General features: G+C 43.6%; 1 protein-coding gene across 1 annotated transcript; it reads right to left on the reverse strand.

Annotated features, from left to right (window-relative positions):
* Window positions 1-2,028: 2,028 nt before the first annotated feature.
* LOC136405707 (transmembrane emp24 domain-containing protein 11) lies at window positions 2,029-26,964 on the reverse strand. Its single transcript, XM_066385182.1, has 5 exons — window positions 26,755-26,964; window positions 12,681-12,781; window positions 4,728-4,853; window positions 3,876-4,022; window positions 2,029-2,210 (listed from the first exon to the last, which is right to left on the reverse strand). Exons 1-5 carry the CDS (start codon window positions 26,876-26,878, stop codon window positions 2,061-2,063), a joined length of 648 nt encoding a protein of 215 aa, XP_066241279.1. The 5' UTR covers window positions 26,879-26,964; the 3' UTR covers window positions 2,029-2,060.
* Between the last annotated feature and the right edge of the window lie 350 nt (window positions 26,965-27,314).

Genomic DNA, 27,314 nt, shown 5'->3' on the forward strand with positions numbered 1-27,314 from the left:
GTCGGGCGCATGCGGGAGTCTGTCTGACTGTCTCTCCCTGTTTCCAGCTTCAGAAAAATGAAAAAAAAAACAAAAACAAACTCATGTTCCCAACACCTTATGTCAAGAAAAACCCTGCAGTAGCAATTCTGTGCTGATTACATGCTAAAGTGGTACTTTTTTGGATGTTTTGGGTTAAATATATGTGACGAGGGTTGGTTCTATTGCTTTTTAAAGCCTTTTTATGTGGCAACCAGAAAACTTAAGTTTTGCTTGTGTGGCTGACACTTTATTTCCCCTGGACAGTGCGGACTGATACCAAATTTGAAATAAGAACTAATGACGTGCTTATCCTGCCAAACTCAGGAGCCTCACTGTCATAGAAACCCTTTCTTTTCTTTTTTTTTCTTTCTTCTTTTTTTTTTTTTTTTTGTATTTTTCTGAAGCTGGAAACGGGGAGAGACAGTCAGACAGACTCCTGCATGCGCCCGACCGGGATCCACCCGGCACGCCCACCAGGGGGCGATGCTCTGCCCCTTCGGGGCGTCGCTCTGCCGCGACCAGAGCCATTTTAGCGCCTGGGGCAGAGGCCAAGGAGCCATCCCCAGCGCCCGGGCCATCTTTGCTCCAATGGAGCCCTGGCTGTGGGAGGGGAAGAGAGAGACAGAGAGGAAGGAGGGGGGGAGGTGGAGAAGCAAATGGGCGCTTCTCCTATGTGCCCTGGCCGGAAATCGAACCCAGGTTCCCCGCACCCAGGCCGACGCTCTACCACTGAGCCAACCGGCCAGGGCCTAGAAACCCTTTCTTAAAAAATGTGTTTTTTTTAAAAAATTTATTTATTTATTCATTTTGGGGGGGAGAGAGAGAGAAAGAGAGAGAGAGAGAGAAAGGGGAGGAGCAGGAAGCATCAACTCCCATATGTGCCTTGACCAGGCAAGCCAGGGTTTTGAACCGGCAACCTCAGTGTTTTCAGGTTGACGCTTTATCCACTGCGCCACCACAGGTCAAAAAACTTTTTTTAAATTTTGTATTTTCCTGAAGTGAGAAGCAGGGAGGCATTCAAATCCCACATGTGCCCGACCAGGATCCACCCAGCATGCCCACCAGGGGCGATGTTCTGTCCATCTGGGGCGTCGCTCTGTTGCAACCAGAGCCACTCTAGTGCCTGAGGTGGAGGCCATGGAGCTATCCTCAGCACCCGGGCCAACTTTGCTCCAATGGAGCCCTGGCTGCCGGAGGGGAAGAGAGATACAGAGAGGAAGGAGAGGGGGAGGGGTGGAGAAGCAGATGGGCGCTTCTCCTGTGTGCCCTGGCCGGGAATCGAAGCCGGGACTCCTGCACGCCAGGCCGATGGTCTGCCACTGAGCCAACCGGCCAGGGCCAGAAACCTTTGATCAGGGTTACCATGCTGTGACATTAACTTCAACCGCTGATGTCTGAAATCACAAAAGTGTAAGTAATCTTCACTTATTAGTCATTGACAGGGTATTGGAAACTTTGAGTGACATGACGTATGACAAAACCAGTTTTACCCGAGGCTGATCAATATAAACACAAGTTAAGTTCTGGTGTTTTCTGGTCAGAAAAACACCAAACTTCTAAATAAAGATACAAAACACTTGTAATTGTAAGCAAATAAATAAGAGCTCTGCATACATCTAGGGAAGGTTAATGAACACAAGTAAGGCCATGTGTATTCCTGTTCAGGGTTACCAGTGAGCTGAGGGCACAAGGCAGGACCCCACCCCAGACAGGATGCCCTTCCATCGCAGGGCCACTTACACCCACACACTCTCAGATTGGGACAACCTGGACATGCCATTCACCTCACAAGTATATCTGTGCCCATCGTTGGGATGTGGGGATAAATACACAGATGCACAGGGAGACGGTGTCGATTCCAGACAGTGGTTCTGGTGGGGAAATGGTTATTTTCTCATCAGTTAGAGCAGAATGACTTGGAACAAAACGACCTTATTTGAGGACTTGCTGTAATGTAATATACATTTATGAATGTATTTTAACTTATTAACTCAAACATTATGCAAATTAGCAGGTCATTATTTGTCTTTATTAATAGTTTAAACAAGCTTCTTGGCTATAAAGAAATCTCTAAGGTATTTCATTTGGAAAATTCCAACTGAGATAAAGATTAATGTTTGTGTTAAAGCCCACCATAAAACATTGCTATTTGTGTCTTCACTGGTCATTCGAAAATTTTCTTCACGGTCCTGTACAGAAGAGAGATAGGCAGGTTTAGTTTCTTAAAGTATTTACTGCATGAATTTGAAGGAAAGGTGCTGTATGCATTCATTCATGGTATTTAATGTTTCCTACTTAGCATCTTAAACCTAAGTGTCATTTCTGATTTTTTAAGCCAAGTGTGTTATCATCAAAGACAAGGAGTAAGAATCAACCTTGTGGCCCTGGTCAGGTGGTTTAGTGCAGTGGTCCCCAACCTTTTTTGGGCCATGGCCCGGTTTAATGTCAGAAAATATTTTCACGGACTGGCCTTTAGGGTGGGACGGATAAATGTATCACATGACTGAGACAAGCGTCAAGAGTAAGTCTTAGATGGATGTAACAGAGGGAATCTGGTCATTTTTTAAAAATAAAACATTGTTCAGACTTAAATATAAATAAAACGGAAATAATGTAAGTTATTTATTCTTTCTCTGTGGACTGGTACCAAATAGCCCATGGACCGGTACCGGTCCGTGGCCTGGGGGTTGGGGACCACTGGTTTAGTGGACAAAGCATTGTCCCTATGCACCAGAGGTGACAAGTTCAACCCCGATCAGGTCAGGGCACGTACGAGAAGCAACCAATGAGTGCACAACTAAATGGAACAACTAAGTGAAACGAGTTGATGTTTCTCTCTCTCTCTCTCTCCCTCTTCTGTCTCCCTTCCTCCCTCATTCCATTCCTCATTCTTTCTCTCGTCAGTGGAAAAAAAAAAAAAGAATAACCTTGTAAGATGCTTTTGTATTTTGCTGTAAAATATCAGGTATTTAATCTACTATTTTATACATTTGTCACCATTAAGCAAAATGAAAGTTACCCAATAGTGGTAGATTTTTATGGTTTGAATTCTTTAAGTTGGCACTGTGTCAAGCACACCTGCCCTCATCTTATGTAAACTGAAGCCTACAGATGACACAAGGTTAGTGAGTGGTGGAGCGTATTTGAGCCCTTGTCTGACCAGAGTCCACTAAGTACTGTGGCCCAGAAAACACATAATGTCACAGGAGACAAATTGTGATTCAGAAAGTGGGCATACTGAGCCTCTTCAGATACATGGGTTGTGTTTGGAGTACTGATTTGTTGATTCTGTAAGCTCACACCCTAAAGGTGGATGGGTCACTGCCTCCTATCCTAGAGAAGCTCACGGTTCAGCAGACAGGGTACAGGATTGCCCTTTCCCCAGACCCTGCGTGTTCACACAGTCTCGCTCAGACAGAAAAACCAAGGGAACAGGCAATATATTCTTTCCTTGGTTCAGGAACTGTCTACAGCAGGGGTCGGGAAACTTTTTGGCTGAGAGAGCCATGAACGTCATATATTTTAAAATATAATTCCGTGAGAGCCATATAACGATCTGTGTACGTTATGCATTAGCCAATAAAAATTTGATGTTGTCCCAGAGGACAGCTGTGATTGGCTCCAGCCACCCACAACCATGAACATGAGCTGTAGGAAATGAATGGATTGTAATACATGAGAATGTTTTATATTTTTATCGTTATTATTATTTTTTATTAAAGATTTGTCTGTGAGCCAGATGCAGCCATCAAAAGAGCCACATCTGGCTCGCAAGCCATAGGTTCCCAACCCCTGGTCTACAGAATTACGTTCCTGGAAGGAAGAGATAAAATGAGCCGAACAGGCAGACTGACCCTTTGATAGTTTTGTTCTTTGACTATTTGCTCAATTTGCTCAATCAGATGTTCAAGCTTGAAGCTAACTTCATTAACTTTGTCCTTGGCTTGAGCAATGGCAGCATGAAGGTCATGTTCTCCAATGTGAATGTCTAAGTGGATCCGCTGTGCAAACAGTGAAAAGGAAGAAGTATGTTTTAGAACAGTTCCCCTTTTCCCTTCGTTTTCCCTCTTCGTGTCCTTGGTTCCTTTCTCCTTCCTCTTTCCCCTTTCAAGAGCAGGCGGCCCCCACATTCTTCATCTCCCTTTTCCCTTCACTGCCACGCTAGTCCCTGTTTTACTCAGCAGTCTTCTTTGTAAAATAATGCACCAAATGGTAATCTACTGACCTAAGGGTACTTACACCTTCCTGGACATCAAATTTATTAGGCAGATGTGTTTGGGGCTGAGAATCTGATTCTTCTCAGGAAAATTCTTTACACACAACTGAGTTTCTGATGCTAAAGTACAAATTCTCCTCGTTCATTCTCAGCACATTTAGGAAATAGCCAATCACCATCTACCGTGAAGTGTTTTATTTATTGGAATTCCATTATTCACCCTTAGCCCTCACTTGTTTTCAAGCCTGAATAATCACAGTTCTTTTAACCTTTCTTCACACTTATTTTTCAAGCCCTTTAATCAACTTGTAGCACTCCTTTGAACCCCTTCCAAGCTCTCCAGCTCCCTCCTTGGTTGTCGCGCTAAGATCTGAGCACAGGACTTTAATGTTTCTAGCCAGCCTGGGTGTCATGGTTCTGCATACTGATGTCAAGCCTGAATAGTGTTGACGCTGTGTTCATCAACAGGGACTGGGAGGGGAGTACTTACCAGCTTACTCCCTCCGAATGACACAAGCCTCGTAGAATTAGATTCTAAGCAAATGATGTGTTCGCCAGGTGAATGTGAAGTAAAATAGAATGTTCCTTGCGGACCATATAACTTTGACAATAATACCTAGGATTGAGGATTTTCATAGTTTATTATCTTCTAGTTGCCATTCTTAAAAGTAAATCTTCTCTATATATCTAGTAAAAATTGTGCAATTCTTAAGAAATCAAATGGCCAATAAACATGAAAAATACTCAGACTTGCTAGTAATAAAAAAAATACAAATCATAGTAGGATATTCCTTGTTTGTTAGCAAGTTGGCAAAGAGTTAAAAGTGCCCAAGGACATTATTGAGAAATAGAAATGTTTTGGGAATGCAAGCTGAACAACCATTCTGGAGAGCAGTTTGGCAGTTTATATTGAACCACTGACCTGGCAGTTCTACCTAGAGAAATTTATCCTATAGAAATGCACAAGTAGACAAAGTTATGTGTAAAAGGATATCCAGTGCGATGTTATTTGTAGTAGCAAAATTGCATTTTTGAAATAACTTTAATACCTTTTAGTGGGGACTGATTAAATTCAGGCAAAGCCAAATAAAGAAACATTAACATAGCAATAAAAGAGAGTATTATACCCATATCTGAACTGCAAGTGTCCATCGTATCCTCTGGTAGAGGAGTCAGAATAGAGTCCTTTTTTTCGTTGTTAAAAAAGCATCATTTGTAAAAACACGCATGCACATATATATTTCTGTATGTTTTCATTAGGATTTTAAAGAATACACACCAAACTGGTTATCTTTGTTGGGGAACTTTGAGTTTCTGTTTAGTTTATAAGGAATTAAAAAAAACAACACAGGTATAGGACTTTTAGTCTGGCATGTAAGGAGCTTAGAAGTTGTCACTTTGTCCTAACAAGTAAAAAGCTAAACAGAAAGAAATCCACTTCTTCTTTGACCTGTTAGAGAATTGAAGTAACAGGACAAACAGCTGCTTCCAAAATTGAAGAAATGACCAGCAGATACAGAGGACACATAAGAACCTCTGAGAACCAATACTGGGTTCCTTTGACCCAGTACATCATATCCAGCTTTCAACAACAATTATAAGGCACACTAAAAGGCAAGAAGACACAGTTTGAAGAGACAGAGCCAGCATCAGAATCAGATTCAGACATGCAAGATACTGGAATTATCAGAACAGGAATTTAGAAAAACTATGATTAATATGCTAAGGGCTCTAATGGGAAAAGTAGACACTATACTAGAACAGATGGGCAGTGTAAGCAGAGAGAGAGAAATCCTAAGGAAGAATGAAAAAGAAATGCTAGAGATAAAAATGCTGCTGCAGAAAGAAAGAATGCCTTTGATGAGCTCATTAATAGACTGGACATGGCTGAGGAAAAAAATCTCTGAGCTTGAGTATAGGTCAACAGAAACTTCCAAAACTAAAAAGCAGAGAAAAATGACTGAAAAAATGAGACAGGATATTCGACAACCATGGGACTACTACAGAAGGTGTAACACGCACATAAGAGAATACCAGAAGGAGAAGAGAGAGAGGAACAGAGGAAATATTTAAAGCAACAGTGAGGAAGAACTTCCTCCGAATTTATGCTGTGCACCAAGCCATAGAATCAGGAAGCTCAGAGAACACCAATCAAGTTAAATACCAAAAGAACTACACCTAAGCATATCATATTAAAACTGTGGATATCAAGGATAAAATCTTGAAAGAAGCCAGAAGAAAAAACCCTTAGCTGTAGAAGAGCAAAAATAAGAATTACATTTGACTTCTCAGTAACCATTAAGTAAGAAGAGAGTGGAATGAAATAGTTTTGAAAGAAAAAGAGGGATAAAAAGCCTCACCAGCATGGAATTCTATATTCTGCAAAATTCTCCTTCAAAAATGAAGGAGAAGTAAAGATTTTTCTCAAACAAAAATTGAGGGAATTTGTCACTGATAGACCTGCTGTGCAAGAAATGTTAGAAGAAATTCTTTAGAGAGAAAGAAAACAATGTAGGTCAGAAACTTGGATCTATATAAGGAACAGAAGAGCATCAGGAGTAATAAGTGAAGGTAAAATTAAAATTTTTCTTTTTCTTTACTGACCTAACACATAACAGTCTGTTCAAATTAACAGCAACAGTGTACTTGATGATTATAGTTTATGCATAAGTGAAATGAATGGCAGCAATGCTGCAAGGGATAGGAAGGAAGAATTAGGAGTACTTTGTTATTATAAGGCATTTGCTGTACTTATGAAGTGGTAGAATATTGTTTGAAAATGGACTTGGATTAGTTGTAAATATATATTGCAAACAATAGGGCAGCCACAAAAAATGTTTTAAAAAATAAAGTATAACTGATATGCTAAGAAAGGAGATAAAATAGAATCACAGGTTTCGGTTCAAACTACAAAAGATAGAAAAAGAGGGGAAGACAGTAACAGGAACAAAGAACAAGGGCCGTGATTAGAGAACTGACACATATGGTAAATGTTAACTCAACTGCACTGGTAATTGCTTTGACTATGAGTGATCTAAATGCACTAATTAAAAGATAGACTGTCAGAATGGATCAAAAAACAAGACCCAGGCCCTGGATGGTTGGCTCAGCGGTAGAGCGTCGGCCTGGCATGCGGGGGACCCGGGTTCGATTCCCAGCCAGGGCACACAGGAGAAGCGCCCATTTGCTTCTCCACTCCTCCCTCCTTCCTCTCTGTCTCTCTCTTCCCCTCCCGCAGCCGAGGCTCCATTGGAGCAAAGATGGCCCGGGCGCTGGGGATGGCTCCTTGGCCTCTGCCCCAGGTGCTAGAGTGGCTCTGGTCGTGGCAGAGCGATGCCCCCTGGTGGGCAGAGCGTCGCCCCTGGTGGCGTGCCAGTGGATCCCGGTCGGGCGCATGCGGGAGTCTGTCTGACTGTCTCTCCCCATTTCCAGCTTCAGAAAAATAAAGGAAAAAAACAAAACAAACAAACAAACAAGACCCAACTATATATTGTCTATAAGAAACTCACTTTAAACATAAAGACATACAGATGACAAGTTAAGGGATGGACAAAAATATGCATGCTAACTTTAAGCTTACCACAGTCAGAAGGAAGCTGGAGTAGCTTTATTGACTTCTGAAAAAGGGAAACCATCAGGGGTAATGGAGTCACAGAGCATTCATTGTATTGTGATGAAGAGGTCCATTTTCCAAGGAGATAAAACAATCCTATGTATTTACTACAGAACATCAAACCTTGTTAGTACAAATTGATAAAACTGCAAGGAGTGCCTGACCAGGCGGTGGTGCAGTGGATAGAGCATCGGACTGGGATGCTGAGGACCCAGGTTCGAGACCCCGAGGTTGCCAGCTTGAGCACGGGCTCATTTGGCTTGAGCAAAAAGCTCACCAGCTTGGACCCAAGGTTGCTGGCTCCAGCAAGGGATTACTCGGTCTGCTGAAGGCCCATGGTCAAGGCACATATGAGAAAGCAATCAATGAACAACTAAAGTGTCACAACGAAAAACTGATGATTGATGCTTCTCATCTCTCTCCTTCCTGTCTGTCTGTCCCTATCTATCCCTCTCTCTGACTCTGTCTCTCTGTCCCTGTAAAAAAAAAAAAAACTGCAAGGAGAAACAAGATTTTACTATGATGGTTGGAAATGCCCACACTTCTCTGTCAAAATGGACAGATTCAGCAAACAGAAGGTCTGTGAGGACACGGTTGAACTCAATGGTACCATCACCCAACTGTATATAAGTGACATCTACAGACTGCTTTATCCTACAACAGCAGGTTACTCATTCTTTCCAACCTCACATGAAACATTCATAAAGATGGACCACACTGGGATATAAAGTATACCTTAACACATTGAAAATAATAAAAATGTAGTGTCTTCTCTAAGAACACAATGGAATTAAAGTTGGACTCAGTAACAGAAAGGTAGCTGGAAAATCCCAAAATACTTAGCTATTGAAAGTACACTTCTAAATAATAGCACATTAGTCAAGGAATAAATCATAAGAGAGGTTTTAAAATGTTTTGAAGTAAGAGAGGATTCTGAGAAGACAATAGGATAGAAAACACCAGGAATATGTCTCCCTGTTTAGACAACAGTTACAAAGACAGCCCTTGTTAACTGTCTTTAAGGGTGCTGAAGCAAGTAGACTTTGACCTTCAAAGAAATGAATGTAAGCACACCTTTTTACCCCTTTTACAAAAATTAACTCAAAATGCTTCATGGATATAAATGTACAACACAGAACTATAAAACTCCTAGAAGATAACATAGAAAATCTAGATAACCTTGTGTTTGGTTATGGCTTCTTACATACAACACCAAAGGCATGATCCAGGAAGAAAATGAGAAACTGGACTTTATTAAAATTTAAAACTTATGCTCTGCAAAATACAATGTCAAGAGGGTAAGAAGGCAGGCCACAGAGAGGAAATATTTGTGAAAGACACTTCGATAAAAGACTGTTATCCAAAAATAAACAAAGAACTCTGAAAACCACAATAAGAAAATGTACAAATCAGTTTAAAAATGGGCAAAAGATCTGAATAGACACCTCATTAAAGAAGACATACAGAAGGAAAATAAGCATATGAAGAGATTCTCCTGCCATATCTCATTAGAGAACTGCAAATTAAAAACAATATATCAATACCTGGGAGAACAGCAGAAATATGAAACACTGACACCAAGTGCTGACAAGGATGTAAAGCAACAGGAATTCTCATCCAGTGTTGGTGGGTATGCAAAATGGTACTGTGACTTCCGAAGACACTTTGGCCATTTCTTCCAAAACTAAACTTACAGTCCAGCAAATATGCTATTTATTTACCCAACTGAGATGGAAACTTGTATCGACACAAAAGATCTGCACATAAATGTTTATAGGAACTTTATTTATAATTGCCAAAATTCAGAAGCAACCAAGGTGTCCCTCACTAGATGGTCCATCCAGACAATGAAATACTGTTCAGCACTAAAAGGAAATGAGCTATCAAGCCATGAAAAGACATGGAGGAAACTTAAGGGCTTGTCGCTAAATGAAAGAAGCCAACCTGGAAGGCTGCACACCGACTTCAGCTATGTGACATTCTGGAAAAGGCAGAACTATGGAGACGATGGAAAGATCAGTGGTTGTCAAAGGTTAGGGAGGAGAGAGGTGAATAGTGGAAGCACAGGGTTTTTAGGGGAATGAAACTACTCTGTGATACTATAATGGAAACCCATAGAATGCACAACAGTATTACTGAACTTTGATGTAAACCATGGACTTCAAGTGATGATAATGTGTCAATGTAGGTTCACTAACTGTAACAGATGCACCATCAGTGCTGATAGTGGGGGTGACTCTGTTTTTGGGGACAAAGGGCATGTGGAAACTGTACTTTCTGCCGAATTTTGCTGTGAACCTAAAACTGCTAAAAAAATAGTCTATTAAATCATTGAAACTCAGGTATATATTACAAATAGAGAAATTTAGTAAATATTCTTCCTTTTTTTAAGTTTTTAAATTTTGATTTGCAGGAAATTAAAGTATCATGTCATATACTTAATTCCCTTTAACAAGCTGTTGATTGGGAAATTTTATTAAATTAGATTTCATTCAAGGGTCAGATTATACAATTGATTTCTAACTTTAAACGAATAACAACTCTTCTCTGAAAAACTATTCAGTGACTATTAAATTTAGTTTCTGAATTTTAGTTTTCTATCAAGGAAACTAAACTAGTCTACTTTCAGTGGGTAGTCAAGTCAGCACACGTTTTGAATGCCTACTAGTTTGATGTATTGGGAAAAAACATACTTGAGTTAAAATTTTGGTGTTGCCACGTACTGACAATGAGATCTTGTCTGTCATTTAACATTTCAGAACCACAGTTTTCTTCTACAAAATGAATTAGGCATATTGGACATGGAATATGGTAATGAAAAATGGAGCACAAAATGCATGTTTGTGTGGTACATATGTATCATTGATTGGTCTGCCCTGCCTATCCTACTGGCTTGTTTTCTTGAGCTGTCAAACACATGCATGGGGATGAACACGTGATCAGGGGCAACCCATGCCTCAGACACACTGGCCCAAGTAGGAACAGAGTCCTTGCAGGGCAATGACAGGGCTCTTAAGAGGGGATCTTAGCTTGTAAGAAATGCTGAAAGTAGAGCTGTTTGTTATCTTGCAAACAGAGGGCCTTCCTGAAAATAAGGCTTGTGGGTGAGAGTGTTGTCTCTCGTAGGCCAAGAGGGGGGTTGGGCATATAATAAGCCAATGATAAAATTTGTTGAATGTTTGCAGAATGAATGAAAATATTTCTCCTAGAAGGAGGTATTGTTTCAGGCAGTTGTGTTTTTGAAGAACAAACCTTTTCTATCTTAATAACAGTGAACAGGTTTTTTTGTGACAGGTTTTTTTTTTTTTTGTATTTTTCTGAAGCTGGAAACAGGGAGAGACAGTCAGACAGACTCCCGCATGCGCCCGACCGGGATCCACCTGGCACGCCCACCAGGGGCGACACTCTGCCCACCAGGGGGCAATGCTCTGCCCCTCTGGGGCGTCGCTCTGCCTCGACCAGAGCCACTCTAGTGCCTGGGGCAGAGGCCAAGGAGCCATCCCCAGCGCCCGGGCCATCTTTACTCCAATGGAGCCTCGCTGTGGGAGGGGAAGAGAGAGACAGAGAGGAAGGAGAGGGGGAGGGATGGAGAAGCAGATGGGCACCTCTCCTGTGTGCCCTGGTCGGGAATCGAACCTGGGACTTCTGCACGCCAGGCCGACGCTCTACCACTGAGCCAACTGGCCAGGGCCTCTGTGACGGTTTTTAGCACAACTAAGATTTGGGTTCTGGGTTTAATAAACCATGGGGACATTTACAGATTGCTTATGAAAGACTCCTGGAAAAGGACAGGAGACCTAGGCTTTGGTATCACTGGACAAGAAACACAGGAGGTGGCATGCAAGTGACTGGAGTTGGGCAGTGGGTCCCAGTGGAACTGTTGTCAGGAAGTGCCAGGTGCACCAAGAGACGACTGCTACAACAGGCAGGAATCAAGTAGTCTAGGTGGAATGGAGTCTCCAGTAAGCCAGCTCCAGTCTCCACATGAGTAGGGGTGTCATGTCTGCCCTGAGCTCAGGCCCATGTATCACCCAGTTTTCAGGAGAATAAGAACATTGTCCTGTCTACATCAAGTGCCCTCTTCACACCAGAGGAGATGCCTGTTCTACAAGGCTATGCGCCACCACCACCCTCACCCGATGAGCGCATCCCGGAACAACTCCAAGTCCACAGGGAAGTAGTTCTTGCAACCGTATTTGAGTTATTGGACTGAGCAGTACAGAGTATCTTGAACTGGCATGATCAGGTGTGGACATCTGTTATATTCATTGTACAGATGGGAAAATGGAGAATCAAAGCAGGAAAAGAACCTGCACAGGATTCAGCTTGTAGAAGACGGTCTACAGGTTAACTTGGCTGACTCCAAAACCCATGTGCTTTCCACTTGCTCATGGTGCCTCTCCTACTCCTTTACTAATTCCCAGAGAGACCAGACCAACCTGGAGGCTGCTGAGTACTAGAGAAAGCCCCTGCCAGAACAGGATGGGGAAGTGGCCTATCTGACCCTCATGCTAGGTGTGGGGGCTGGGAGGAGGTGCGGCCCCTGCCAGAACCATTCGGACTCCTTGGCTGTGGGTCTTTCTGCCCAGCAAGTCCAGCAAACCTCAGTTTGTATGGTTTTTAAACTTTCTGCAGGCATCAGCTAGACGAGGCTTGCTGGAGCAGGCACCCTCTCCATCTTTGTGCAGTGTCTTTGTTTGGAGGTCTACACATTAGTAAATGCTACTTAATGAGTGCTTATGCAGAGATTTAAAGAGTTTGTGAGATACACGACATGTGAATTTTAGAAAATGAAAAATTTTAATAACGCAACATAAAAAAATATTTTACCTCCTCACTGTAAGTTGTAACAGTCACAAACAGCCCCAAACCAGGAGCAGATTCAAGGAAATCATGTCTGACCATGTCCCATTGCTGTATCTTGAAAGACCCTGTTTCAAAAATATAAGATAAGACACTTTATAAAATAAGTGTAAGGAATAGTTATATATGTTTACTTATAAATTAACTTGTATATTTCAGTGTACCCAATCACAAAATCTCACTTTTTTTTTTATTCATTTTAGAGAGGAGAGGGAGAGACAGAGAGAGAGAAGGGGGGGAGGAGCTGGAAGCATCAACTCCCATATGTGCCTTGACCAGGCAAGCCCAGGGTTTCGAACTGGCGACCTCAGCATTTCCAGGTCGACGCTTTATCCACTGTGCCACCACACAAAATCTCACTATTGAACAGTTTGCACCTTGGTGATTAGGTCACATAGCAGAGTTGGGAAACTGGAATATATAGGAAGATTTGAGCTCCTGGTCCCATCTCACTCTTCTCTACAAGTTACTTCACCGCTCTGAGCCTCAGTTTTCATGGCAGAGAAGAGGGGACAGTTCGTATTCCTCTCAGGTGTCACAGCTGTGAGGACTGTAAAGAAGATAAGCCTATGAAAACTTTCTACCTAGAATGTAACTTTGTGAGGGTCAGGCTGAGACCTCCTCCCACACCTCCTCAGTAGTTCCCCTGCCTTCAGTTTCTCCCTCCTGTGACTTATCCTGAACACTTCCCGCATAATTTCTTCTTGAAGCTTTGGTGTGTTCATGTCAGATCCTTTCACCATTTCCAGAGGCTTCTGCTACAGTTTGGATTCTAAGGAACTTACAGATATTTTCTGAATTTTAATAACATTATGTAGGTAGATACTGCTTTTATGATGATTTTACACATGATGAAACTGAAGCATAGAAAAAGTAGTTTGCCAAGGGCACACACCTAGCATGTGGCAGAGTCAGGGTTCAGAGCCAAGCAGTGTGTGCCTTTTCTCTCAGCACCAGGCAATGCTGTCTCCACCTTGGGAAAGGTCCTTCTGTGCAGGAGCATGCCTAGATGTTTAAAGAACAGCAGAGTGGCTGGAGGAAGGTTAGCAGGGAGAGAATGGTAGATAAGGTTGAAGGTGTAGCAGGGGCCCGACCACGGAAGGCCTACTGGTCTATTGTAAGGATTTGGGGAAGCAGTTGGTTGAAGGAGTGAAATTATGTGATTTTCATTTTGAAATTTTTGTGTGAGAAAAGAATGTAGAAGCGTGAAGAGTGGAAAGGTGGAAGGCTATCATCATAAACTAGGTGGCGTGGACCAGGTACTAGTGGTGGAGGCTGTAAAAAGTGTTGCATTCTGTGTTACTATTCCTATTTTACAAGTTGGAAACTGAGTCTCAGAGATAAAGTCACAGCCCAGAATCATCTAGTAATAATAAGTTGTAGAGGCAGAATTACCAGTGAAGTTATTTGCCTCCAAAGCCCAGAACTACTTCCAGTGCACATTGCCTTCCTGGGAGGCAAGAGGACAGCCTCCACAGGGACCTGAGATGGGAGCTTCACCCTCGTGCTGACTGCAGGGGACAGCCTTGGAAAGTGAGAGAGTGGAGAACAATTGAGAGAGTACATTTCCTGGGACAGAAGGCTTCAGTTTGAAGCTTGCCTGCGCTGAGTGATTGCAGCCTTAAACATCTTTTGAATAGACCTAGCCTCTTCCCTTCAGAATTTTGCTACTATATATAATGTATGCTCTATACTTTTTAGAATGGTCTACTTCAAGAAGTTCTTTTAAAAGTATCATTGATTCTGGAAAAGACAGCAATTGCTTTCTACCCTGTTCCTCCTGCTCGTTACAGCTGAAAGCACTGGGAAACTGTCAGAAGACTCTGAAAGGTAGAGAAACAAGCTCACTGGCTAAGGACCTCGTGACTCAGAGCGTGACTCAGCAGTACATTGAGTTTGTTTCCTCCACACCTATACTTCTACACCTAGGAGCTAGAGCAATGTGCAACCGACAAAATTGAGAGAGGAAAAACTGAGAAAGTCCACTGAAGAAACCTCTCTAGCCAGAGGATCTGGAATAGGGTGATCCTGTGGATTGTAACCTGTCAAAGTATACCTATTCTGTTCCAAAAGAAAGAAATTGGACCCATCTCCACTGGACACTTCACATGTAGAGCCTGTCAGGATGCCTGCCCTGCATTAAGGACAGCAAAGAGGCAGCACCCGTCTTCAACCCTGGAGAGCTGAGGGAGGATCACAGAGAGGAGGGACCTGGAGAAAGGGATCTTTTAGACTATATCTGAAGTTATGCAGCACACTTCTGAGCACCCTGTACATGTAACCAACCAGAATTAACATAGCAAAAACTTTGAGACTCTCCCTGTGGTGTGGAATACTGCCCAGGTCTCAAGTTGGCCAACATGCAGCACACAGGCAGGGTAGACCAGAACAGCAGTGCAAAATCTCAGAAAACTAAGTTAACATGAGGGTGTATTCTGAATTGAAATGGGTTGACAGCCTGCTGAAACAGTAATTAAATAGGATTCATAGTCATACATAATACTCAAAATGCCCAGGATACATTACAGAATTACTCAGCATACCAAGAATCAGGAAAATCTGAACTTGAATGAGAAAAGACATTTAATAAACACCAACAGTACACTGACATGGATGTTGGAATTATCTGACAAGAATTTTAAATAGCCATCATAAAGTAAATCAACTAGAAGTTGGGACACCCTTAAAAGAATGGGAAAATAGGAAGTCTCAACGAAAGAGAAATGGCACAAAGGAGAAGCACCCATCTGCTTCTCTACCCCTCCCCCTTTCCTTCCTCTCTGTCTCTCTCTTCTCCTCCTGCAGCCAAGGCTCCATTGGAGCAAAGTTGGCTCCAGCGCTGGGGATGGCTCTATGGCCTCTGCCTCAGGCGCTAGAATAGCTCTGGTTGCAACAGAGCGACACCCCAGATGGGCAGAGCATTGCCCCCTGGTGGGCATGCCGGGTGGATCCCGGTTGGGCGCATGCGGGAGTCAGTCTGACTGCTTCCCCGTTTCCAACTTCAGAAAAATACAAAAAAAAAAAAAAAGAGTAGAAATGTATAAAAGAAAAAATGGACACATTAGAACAGGAAAAATACAATATTTGAAATTGAAAACTTAATAGACACAGTAAAAGAGTGGAGAGGATAGAAAAGAGTCAGTGAACTTGAAATTAGATCAATAGAAATAATCAAATCTATTCAATGGAAAGAAAATAGATTGAAAAAAAAAGAGCTTCATGAACCTGTGGGACAGTACTCAAAGGTTTTAGTTTACAAATCCCAGAGAAGAGTACAATCATGCCTCAGATGTTGCAGGTCAATCCAGACCACTTCAATAAAACATATATTGCCATAAAGTGAGTCATGTGAAGTTTTTGATGTTCTAGTGCTTGTGAAAGTTATGTGTACACTATACTGTAGTCTAAGTGTGTAATAGCATTATGTCTAAAAAACAGCATGCATAATTTAATTAAAAATACTTTATTGCTAGGCCCTGGCCGGTTGGCTCAGTGGTAGAGCGTCGGCCTGGCGTGCGGGGGACCCGGGTTCGATTCCCGGCCAGGGCACATAGGAGAAGCGCCTATTTGCTTCTCCACACCCCCCCTCCTTCCTCTCTGTCTCTCTCTTCCCCTCCCGCAGCCAAGGCACCATTGGAGCAAAGATGGCCCGGGCGCTGGGGATGGCTCCTTGGCCTCTGCCCCAGGCGCTAGAGTAGCTCTGGTCGCAACAGAGCGATGCCCTGGAGAGGCAGAGCATCACCCCCTGGTAGAGAGTCGCCCCTGGTGGGCGTGCTGGGTGGATCCCGGTCGGGCGCATGCAGGAGTCTGTCTGACTGTCTCTCCCCGTTTCCAGCTTCAGAAAAATACAAAAAAACCCAAAACTTTATTGCTAAAAATGCTGATATCATTTGAGCCTTCAGGAAGTTGTAGCCTTTTTTGCTGATGGAGAGTTGTACCTTCAATTTGTAAAAATGCAACATCTCCAAGCACCAAAAGCAAAGCTCAATAAAGTGAATGTGCCTATACAGGACTGAATAAACATTGGAAGAAATGATGGCTGAAAACTTCCCAGACATGTTGAAAGAAAAAAGCCTACAGAATCAAGAAGCTGAGTGAACACCAAGCAGGATAAGTTTCCCCAAAGCCTTCACTGGAGACACCATGATCAAATTTTTCAAAATTAAAGACAAAAAATATATGTGGAAATAGAGCAAACAATGCATTACTGGTAGAACAATTTGAATGACAGTAGATTTCTAATCAGAAATATGGAAGTTAGAAAGAAATGGCACATTTTTCAAGTGTTGAAAGAATCGTCAAATTTATATTCACCAAGCATATCCTTCAGAACAAAGGCAAAATATTCTTAGCTCAAGGGAAACTAAGAATACCTGCTTTGAAATAATGGCTAAACAAAGTTCTTCAAACAGAAAAAAAAATGATAAGGAAACTTGGAATATCAGAATGGAGAGCTCGTTTCCTGAGATTAGCATTAGAGAGGAGAGCAGAGAAAGGCCACGTGGAGGAGGCCAGGAGAAGCAGCCAAGCGGGTGGAGTGCTGAGGGAGAAGCCAGTTTGTACAGAGAGAAGGAGATGGGGAACAGAGGTGAATAAGTCTGGTGAGGAAGACACCTTTGATTCTAGGAAACTCGGATAAGTCAGTAGCTTTGTGAGCACTGAATGAGTGGGTTTTGGAGCCCACTGTGTGTATTTCTTGCCCGCTGGATACAAGCTAGGATTAAAGATGATGGCCCACCAAAAAAAAAAAAAAAAAAAAAAAAAAAAAAAAAAAAAAAGGAATGGAGAGAACAATGAAAAGGGTGACTATCTTGGGAAACTGTAATAGATTTTTTTTTCAAAAGACAGTTTTTAAATGTTTGATAGTTGAAAGCAAGAAAGAAAATCTGATGATTCTCAAAGTATATAGATGTAATATTTAAGACAGCTACATTGCAAAGGGTGGGAGGGCAAAGGGACTTACGTGATAGTGAAGTTCTACATTCTGCTTGAAATGGTAAAATATTGATTCTCCTACACTGATAAGTCAGATATGTGTATTGTAATCCCAAGAGCAACCACCAATAACAACTATACAAACAGAGTGAAATATACTACAGATGATGCAAAATGCGATATTACAAAATGTTCAAGTGGCCCACAGGAACAAAAGGAGTGGAAAATGGGAACAAAAATCAGACCTAAATTCTGGCATATCAATAATTACATTACATATACTTAGGTCAGGTAGCTCAGTTGGTTAGAGCGTTGTCCTGATATACCAAAGTTGTGAGTACGATCCCAAATCAGCACACATATAAGAATCAAACAATGAGGCCCTGGCCGGTTGGCTCAGTGGTAGAGTGTTGGCCTGGCGTGCAGGAGTCCCGGGTTCTATTCCTGGCCAGGGCACACAGGAGAAGTGCCCATCTGCTTCTCTACCCCTCCCCTCTCCTTCCTCTCTCTCTCTTCCCCTCTCGCAGCCAAGGCTCTATTGGAGCAAAGTTGGCCCGGGCGCTGAGGATGGCTCCATGGCCTCCTCCTCAGGTGCTAGAATGGCTCTGGTTGCAGCGGAGTGACGCCCCAGATGGGCAGACCATCGCCCCCTGGTGGGCATGCCAGGTGGATCCAGGTCGGGCTCATGCGGGAGTCTTGACTGCCTCCCCATTTCCAACTTCAGAAAAAAAAAAAAAGAATCAAACAATGAATGCATAAATAAATGGAACAACAAATCAATGTTTCTCTCCTTTTTCTAAAATCAACAAACTCAAAAAGTAGTAATTATATTACATGTAACTGGTCTACACAGAAATGTGACAAAGATGGTAGGATGAATGTTTTTAATGACCCAATATTATGCGGTCTACAAGAAAGTCATTTTGGATGTAATGCTACAGGCAGGTTAAAATTAAAATTACAAAAAAGACACACCATTCTAACATATGTCATAAGAAAGCTTGAGTGGCTTTACAATGATCAGATAAAGATTTAAGAGCAAAGAAAATTACCAATGACAAAGGTAATAATTATAATTATATAATGATACAGGGGTCAATTCACTAGGATGATGTCATCATCCTAAATGCATTAAAGAGAGATTCAAAGCACATGAAGTAAAACTACGGAAAGGAGAAATAGACCCCAGTAACTGATAGAAATGCTAGACAGTGTCTGCAAGGAAACAGAAGAACAAGGAGCATTGTTGACTAGCAGGACCAACCTGACATTTGTAGAACATCCCCCAACAACAGCGGAATACTTGGAGCACTCTCACTGACTCACCCTGGTCGGCACCTTTGCTGAGGCAGTTGAATCTCCTGAAGAAAAGCACATAGCCATGCTGACTGGTGGCTTCCCAAATATATGACCACATGGATGCCTCTGTTGTGTTTTCCCATTCTCCAGCTGGTTCCTGCTGCTGTGCTCTTCCTGCAGTCCAGCCCCACCTCTGAGATGGTTCTTACCACCAAGTATGCTCACTCCCTGTCTGCCTGCCTCTGGTGGGAGTGGTTGGGGTGTCCCTTCTCTGAGAGTGGCCACCCTCCCACTTCTTTGGGACTTGGCTCTTGTCACTCTTTCAGACTTGCCCACACTGGGCTCTTGTCAGCGGTGCCAGCTGTTCTGGTTGTCATCCTGTGCCTGCACTCTGTAAGGTTCTGGAGTGCAAGGGACATACTGTATCCTCTTCCTTGTGCGGCTGGGGCCTGGCAGTAAGCCAAGAGCAGTGTTTGTCTCCATAGTAGAGGCTCCATAAGGATTTGTGGGATTAGTAGAAATGCCCTCCAGTACATGTTCAGTAAAGTGTTTTGAATGAATGTCAGTGGAGTCATTGTTAAAACACCAGTGTCCTTGGCACACTGCCTGAGTCCTCAACGAGTGAGGTAGTTTTTGTTTGCCTTCACCATCATCCCCCAGCCCTGTGCGCCCCCTAACCTGAACCCCTCAGTAGGAAGGGAGCGTAGGGCAGGTGTTATGCCCCTAGGCTACCACCAGATGGCAGGAGAGAAGCACTGCTCGGGCACAGTCTGGGAGAGCCAGCCTTCCGGTGTGGATGGAACAGCCCAGGTGACAGCACATGTACAGAGCAGGGACAGGCTGTTCCGTTGTGCTTCTCACCACATGATGGCACAATGGTATGGGTTTCTGGCTAGAAACAGACACTCGAGCAAAACATTGAACTGCATGCCTCAGTTTCCCCATTGGTAAAACCAGGATGGTAAAGGCATATCTGTTAGGGTATGAAGAATAAATTAGTATTTGTAAGCTGCTTACCACAGAACTTGGCACATTGTGAGCACCATACAAGCACTTGGTAAGTGATTTTGGACATTATTATGGGCTTTCAATATGCATTGTTTTCTGTCAGTTCGCATCGAGTCCCCCAATCCTGTAAAGCTGGTATAGTAATCCCCACTGTCGCAGAGGAGTTGTCTGAGGACTAAGTGACTTCTCTGGAACCATCCAGACAATAAAAGGGTGAACAGGATAAAAACTTAGCTCAGTTCACTAACAGAGGGCCTTGCTCTCACCACAAAGTACACCCCCCACCTGGGGACTCTGAGTGCTTCCAACCAGTGTGGCTCCTACATAGCTTGCAGACCAGCCTCAGTGCCCAGACACCCTTCCTCTGGGGTGTGCATTCAGTGGACACTGGCTGCGAGCTGACTGTGTGCAGGCCAGTCGCCACCGCCGTGCAGACACCCTCTCCCAGTCACTTATAGGTGCCTCTCCTGGTCTCCCCGGATCCATCGCACAGGCTGTTCAGGCACTCTGCTCTGTGACCCTGCTGTGCTTGTCCTTTCTGCTCCTGACCGTGGGTCCCTGAGGCCAGAACCGTAGCCAGTTGAGTTGATATTAGAAAAATAAAATGTATTTCTTGTAGGAATTTTAGGAAGTAAAAATCCTCTCTTGGAGTTCTCTGTATTCAGTATGATCCTTCCAGACTTTTTTTCTATAAGTACATGCACCACCTCTCAGCCACACAGCACCTCACTGCTACCCTCCTACCTGGAATCTCAAAAAAGTTCACAGTTGTAGGAAAAACCAAGGGTCCTCAGGGAACCTTGAGCATTCTAGAAGGGATTACTCTGGGTTCATAATACGTGAAAGCAATTGCTTTCCATGCCCAGGTCATACCGGGGTCAACCAGACAACTGGTGCATACACACTTCACACATCACACATGCTTTATCAGTGTGAAACTCAGCCAGTTATCACAACCGGATCACCCTGGTCAAAACATGGTCAGCATCCCAAATGCCCTGCCACTCACTAACACCTCTCCCCTCCCTAAGGCAACCTCCATTCCTACTTCTAAAGACAGGTTATTGCTGTCTCTGAACCTTACATAAGGATGTGCATGCTTGTGTTGGCCTCCAGTCAACCTGTGTTTGTGAGGCCTGTCTGCTGCTTACTATTTCACTCTCCATAGGTGACTATTTTATTTTCCATCTGTCTCCTGATGGACTTTGGGCAGGATCTGGTTATCAGCCATTACAAATGGTGCCACTATGAAGAGTCTCGTGCATGTGAGCTAATGTATGTGTTTGTTGGGGTCACAGATGTGTCTGTGTTCAACTCCTGTAAATGCCATGCAGTGGAAGTCCAGAGCCTGAGAGTGCAAGGGTTGCCCGTGGGCTTGCACACTTGACGCTTTCTGCTTTTTTCATTTTGCATTCACTGGTGTGTGCATCTCAGTGGGCTTTGCTCCGTGTTTCCCTGATGACTAACAAAGCCTAGCCCCTTTTCGTCTACGTCCCAGCTACTAGGGTCTCCTCTGAGCCATCTGGCCAGGGTGGAATTCCTTCCTTGTTAAGGCTGAATAATATTGCATCATGCTTTGTTTATCCACTTATCTGTTGGTGGACTCTTGGGTTGCTTCCACCTTTTGGTTGTTGTGAATGATGCTGCTGTGAACGGGTGTCTGAGTCCTTGCTTTTACTTCTTTTGTGCACTTACTCAGAGCAGAAGTGTTGGGTCGTCAAATCCGCATTATTTTCTTCTGTTCCTGAGGCCCCTGGGCTCAATCTGAGTCTGGGTTTTGCCTGAAATCTCATCTCTCCTGGCTTCTTTTCCTCTGGTTCCTGGGAGCATCTCCTTAATGAATCACTTGCACTTGAATCCTTGTCTTAGAATTGCTCCAGAGAGCACCCAACCTCAGACACCCCCAGGTGTGGCGTGGTCTTCTGGGAAGACATGAATGGGAGTCATAAATAATAACACTTATTTAACGTCTCCTGTCTCCTAGTTCCTGATAAGTTTTGCTCTGAAGAAAAACACAGCAAACTTGGTATGTGGCAAGTGCAGTCATATCTGGGACCTTCAAAAGGGAGCAACCAGGAGCTAACTCATTGGTTCAGAATTCTAATTATTTTCTCTTTAATGATGTGCTGCTCCATGGCACTTTTCATTTCTCTCAGTGCTTGCCTGTTTTTTTGTTTTATTTTTTATTGATTTGAGAGAGAAACAGGAAGGGAGAGAGGGAGTAGCATTAACTTGTAGTTGCTTCACTTTAGTTGTTCATTGATTGCTTCTTGTACACGCCTTGACCAGGGGCTCAAGCCAAGCTAGTAACCCTTGCTCAAACCAGCAACCCTGCGCTCAAGCTGGTGAGCCCAACCTCAGGTTTTGAACGAGGAACCTCCGTGTTCTGGGTTAATGCTCTATCCACTGTGCCACCGCTGGTCAGGCAGTGCTTGCCTTTTATAAGGGACTAACAGCCTTGGTTTTCAAAAAATGTCACAAAGATTAGCAAGTGTCATCACTTGCTGTCATCAGGCCATCAGCTGGGACTTACACCACAGCCCCTCAGAGGTCCCTCTCTGCTCCTCCTCTCTGCCTGAAAGACCTCTCTCCTCTTTTTTCACTTAAGACAATCTGGAATCTATTATTAAAGAACAGTATTACTAAGAGAGCTAAGAGAAACACCATAAAAATACAGAATTTGCCCCTGGCCAGTGGCTCAGTGGATAGATCTTTGACTTGGCATATGGATGTCCCGGGTTCGATTTCCAGTCAGGACACACAGAAGTGACTGTCTGCTTCTCCCCCCCCACCTCTCCCTTTTCTCCCTTCTCTCCCTTTTCCCAGTGGCTTGATTGGTTTGAGCGTGGCCCTAGGCACTGAGGATAGCTCTGTCAGAGTGCAACAGCCTCAGGCACTGAAAATAGCTTTGTACTTGAGCATCAGTTCCAGATGGGTTTGCCAGGTGGATACTGGTCAGGGCGCATGTGGGAGTCTGCCTCACTGTCTCCCCTCCTCTTACCTAAAAAAAAAATAATGCAGCATTTGTTTGACTTTGAAGCTTCTAAGCAATCACAAGCAAGATTCTTACTCTACATTTAGCCGTGGCACCCTAGGCTGATGCGTTCCCAGGTGCACAGGTTTGATTTTGTCATCATCTTCTCAGTCCCAGGAAGGGAATGCAGCCTTTTCTCTTCTTCTCAGGACATTTTCTTCCTTTGGGTAGTGGAGGAAGTGTTAGCTAGAGTTGCAGCCACACCTGCTTTGCTAGTAGCTTAGGGCTGACACTGGAAGGTCAAGTGACAAGGTTGGAGACAGAGTCCAAGAGGGTGGGAACCAACATTGGCAATCACCTGCATCCAGTCACTACCATGCCAGGTGTTGCTCTGGGGCAGGTGTAGCCTTAACTTACAGATAAGGAAACAGCTCAAAGTCACCAGCTATTGGGCAACAAAGGCAGCTGCAAAGCACACCTTGTTGATTCCTAAATCAAGTCTATTCCCCTGTGGTGCTCTGAGCTGCCTTCATCGAGGGAGGTGGAAAGCTAAGTCCTTGAATTCCTTGTGTCTATTTTTAGTCCCAAAGAGCAAAATCACACTTTCAGGTAGATTTTGATACCTGGCTCTGAGGTCTCTCTGGAACTTTCTAGATGGGTGTATTTCGTTGGACACCATTGGACCCTCAGAGCTGTGAAGAGAGAAATGAGTAGCTGGCTGTGCTCTTCCTGAATGAGGGATATCAGACATGGTCTCAGGTCCCCACAGATGCTAGAAAAACTTAAAGTCTGTTTTCATTTTAGTGGTGACCTGAAAATTGAATGTGAGCATGTTCTGGATCAGCACTCTCTAACCAAGTATATTTGACACGTGAGTTCACGATCAAGTCAGATTTCACAGGAAGTGGCAGTTTTGCGATGGCTGGGTGAGACCAGGGAGGAACTTAGAGCCATTTCCTGCAGCACAGGTAGGCTGTGCTCCTGGCCCACAGCAGTCAGAAGTGTGTCCACACTGCAAGCAGGTGAACTGGCCAGGGTCCTCGCTTCAGATCTAGGGGCTTGCAACGTACAGTGAACAGAGCATACAGTAAATATGAAATGAAATTTTTTCATAAAAGGAATTTTTAAAAGGAATGTGTAAGACTTGTATCTTGGGGTACACTGTTATGTTACTTAGCACACCTAAGTAAGGGGCTGATGATTTAGGACATGATTACAGTTCAGGGAAAATAACAATGAGTGGAGACTTAATTGATGGTCTGTGTGCTCAAATTCCTTTAAAAGAAGTTTGTAAGAGTGAAGTAGGAAACACGTCTAGACATCTTTCTGTTATTAAACCCCACATCATTGGTTTCTGTGCCCCTTTAACTCCAGGGGTACTGATTTTCTTAAAGTCTATTTTATACTCACTTTCCTTCAGTTCATATTTATGTGTATGTCTTTCCATTCTTTTACATTAATCCTTTCCCTATATTAAAGGTGTTTCGTTTAGAAACAGCGTGTAATTGTTTTGTTTTTAAATCCAGTCATCCTTGTCTTTTCATTGGAGCTTTGCCCATTTGCACTTTAGTGTAATATAATGTAGTTGGGTTAAGCTGCTGTCTTGCTGTTTGTTTTCCATGTGTCCTGGTCATTCCTTCTTACCTTTTTCCATTTCTTTCTGTTAGCATATTAAACATTCTGGAACTTTAAAACCTCATTCTCTTTTATTTATTTTTAATTTTTGATTTTTTTTCTTTTAAAGACTTTATTTATTCATTTTAGACAGGAGAGAGGAGAGAGAGAGAGAGAAGGGAGGAGCAGGAAGCATCAACTCCCATATGTGCCTTGACCAAGCAAGCCCAGGGTTTTGAACCGGTGACCTCAGCATTCCAGGTTGACGCTTTATCCACTGCGCCATCACAGGTCAGGCCCCTCATTCTCTTTTAAAGAGAAATTTAAACAAGTGACCTGACTTGTTTCCATATTGTCCCAGTAAGTACAGTAGTCTTTAGAAGCTGAGTTCTGAACCTAAAGAATTGCACGGGGTCATGGCTACAGAGACAACAGAGTGGGGAGAACAGAGGTGGAGGCTTGAGAAGGCAGGGGAGGGGCCAGTGGAGGTAGGGAAGACCAGAGCAGGACAAGGAAGTGGGTAGGCTAAATGTCTGAGAGACAAGGACTAAAAGAGGTTCCTGATTTGGAATGAGAGGCCAGGCAGACTGAGACCTGTCCTTGCAGCTGCTGAACACTGTTGCACCACATTTGCCTTATGCCTCAGACCGTCTAGTGGATCAGGTGATTCTCTGGCTCACTGCCAATGTGTTTGTCCCAGGCCAAGTCCATTCAGCTGGTGGGCCTCAAGGCAGCAGACAGGGGAGGACTACTACTCCTTTTTCTTACTCTTTGCCATCCTTTCAAATGCAGGCTGAAAAAGTCACAGGTTACTGGGAAAATGGCCACCTGCTATTCACCCAGGAGTTGGAACATCCCTGCAATGAAAAAGTTGGGGTCTGGGAACACAAACAGTATATTCTGTGTGTCTGGCTGGGTCCTATGAGCTCTACCAATATCAATTCAGTCATCATCACAATAGAAAGAAATAGGCATCGTTATTATTTCATCCTGTTTTACAAATGAAGCAGAGAAGTTAAGTCCCTTGCCCAAGGCACAGAGTTATTAGATGGCAGACCTGGGACCTGAATCTGGGTGCTCTTATTCACACTCACTGTCCCAAACTCAGCCTCTTCCCACAGTGACCATGCCAGCAGCGAGGCTCTGACTCCACCCAGTGCTTCTCTGTATGTTTTCTTTGCAGTCTACTTCTGCTAAGTATGGTTGAATTCTCCAAAAGTATGTGAGGGCTCTAGATAAGTCCAGTAAAACAGGCAAAACAGCAGACACTAACGTGTCCTCTGACTGTCCGTGTTCCACAGGGTAAGGCACTAAGGGGCTATGCTTTTGCAGGCCTGACACTGGTGCCACGCTGGCTGCCCATGAAGCTGTCTCACTTTGCAGTCTCTTCCTTTACCTCCACATGCGGTGCATTATTCAGCTCTGCAAGATATGTTCTATTAGTCTTTGCAATAGAACATATCACTTTGCAATGTGGCGGCCAAGATAAACAGAGAAGAACTTGACACAGTTGAACTGGACATACGAATCCATAATCAACACTGACAGAAAAAGGTGCATATACATACTGCTCTTTTTTTCTTTTGGGATGAAAATCAGGGCACCTGATGTTGTTTCTGATTTGAGTGTTGAACATACTAGAGTTTCTATGCAATTCTGAGACCCTGGCACTTGCTTCTTCCTCAGCAGGCCAGTGGAGCTCACCGGGTGGGGGACTGGGTGATAGTGGGAATGAGCAGGAGTCCCACGACAGGGCAGGTTTCATGGGCAGCCAGCGTGGCACCAGTGTCAGGCCTGCAAAAGCGTGGCCCCTTAGTGCCTTACCCTGTGGAACACGGACAGTCAGAGGACACGTTAGTGTCTGCTGTTTTGCCTGTTTTACTGGACTTATCTAGAGCCCTCACATACTTTTGGAGAATTCAACCAGACTTAGCAGAATTAATGGCATCAGAATCTTTCACTGAGGGAAACCTGACAACCGGAAAAACAAATCAAGTCTGGATTCTGCGGTGTTGCATCTGGGTTTCCTGTTTATGAATTATGCAGTTTACTCTAAAAGGCTGTTTTCATGTTGGGTTTGCATGACTTCATAAACTTTCTCAAGAGAAACCACAGTATGATACTGACTGCTAAACAATGTATACAGCCGTGGTCATGAGGCCACAGCGTAGCATCCTGATCTCAACGTTCGACAGAGCACATCTCACCTACCTGTGATCAGAGTGTCACTTGGAATGTCCTCTATGATGCATTTCTCCTCTCGTTCCCCCACATGGAAATAAAAAGCAGTTGCAAGTGAAAAATAGAAACTTAAAAGAAACATTAGCATTTGCATGTCTATCACCACTCCCGGTAGACACTTCGGTAGTGCTTGCTTTAAAGTGGGTCAGTTGCAAGTGATGCTGCTTTTTGAGTGCTTGTATTTCAGTGGAAACGTTTGTAAATTGATTTGTGTGAGAAGTGACATATGGTGGCTACCCTTAAGCAGGTGTTGCAGCAAGTCCCAGTGAACAGGACATCTGAACCTTGGGGCATTTCCAAGCATGATGACATCAGAATGCCTTCTGATCTGTTATTTTTAAAGGATTTTGAAGTTCTAGTGGAATGAAATGCAGTGCGGGCCTGGAGGAAACCAGAGAGTGCCAAGCCCAGCTGATGCCGGGTAACCAAACCCACACGGCCATTTTCTGGTGGTCTCCACTGCTTAGCAGGACGTGGGGCGGGGAGGAAGTGAATGAAGACTGTGTCCTGGGGTTAAGAAATGAGAGCAG

This window comes from Saccopteryx leptura, chromosome 5, assembly GCF_036850995.1.
Source record: "Saccopteryx leptura isolate mSacLep1 chromosome 5, mSacLep1_pri_phased_curated, whole genome shotgun sequence".
Taxonomy (NCBI): domain Eukaryota; kingdom Metazoa; phylum Chordata; class Mammalia; order Chiroptera; family Emballonuridae; genus Saccopteryx; species Saccopteryx leptura.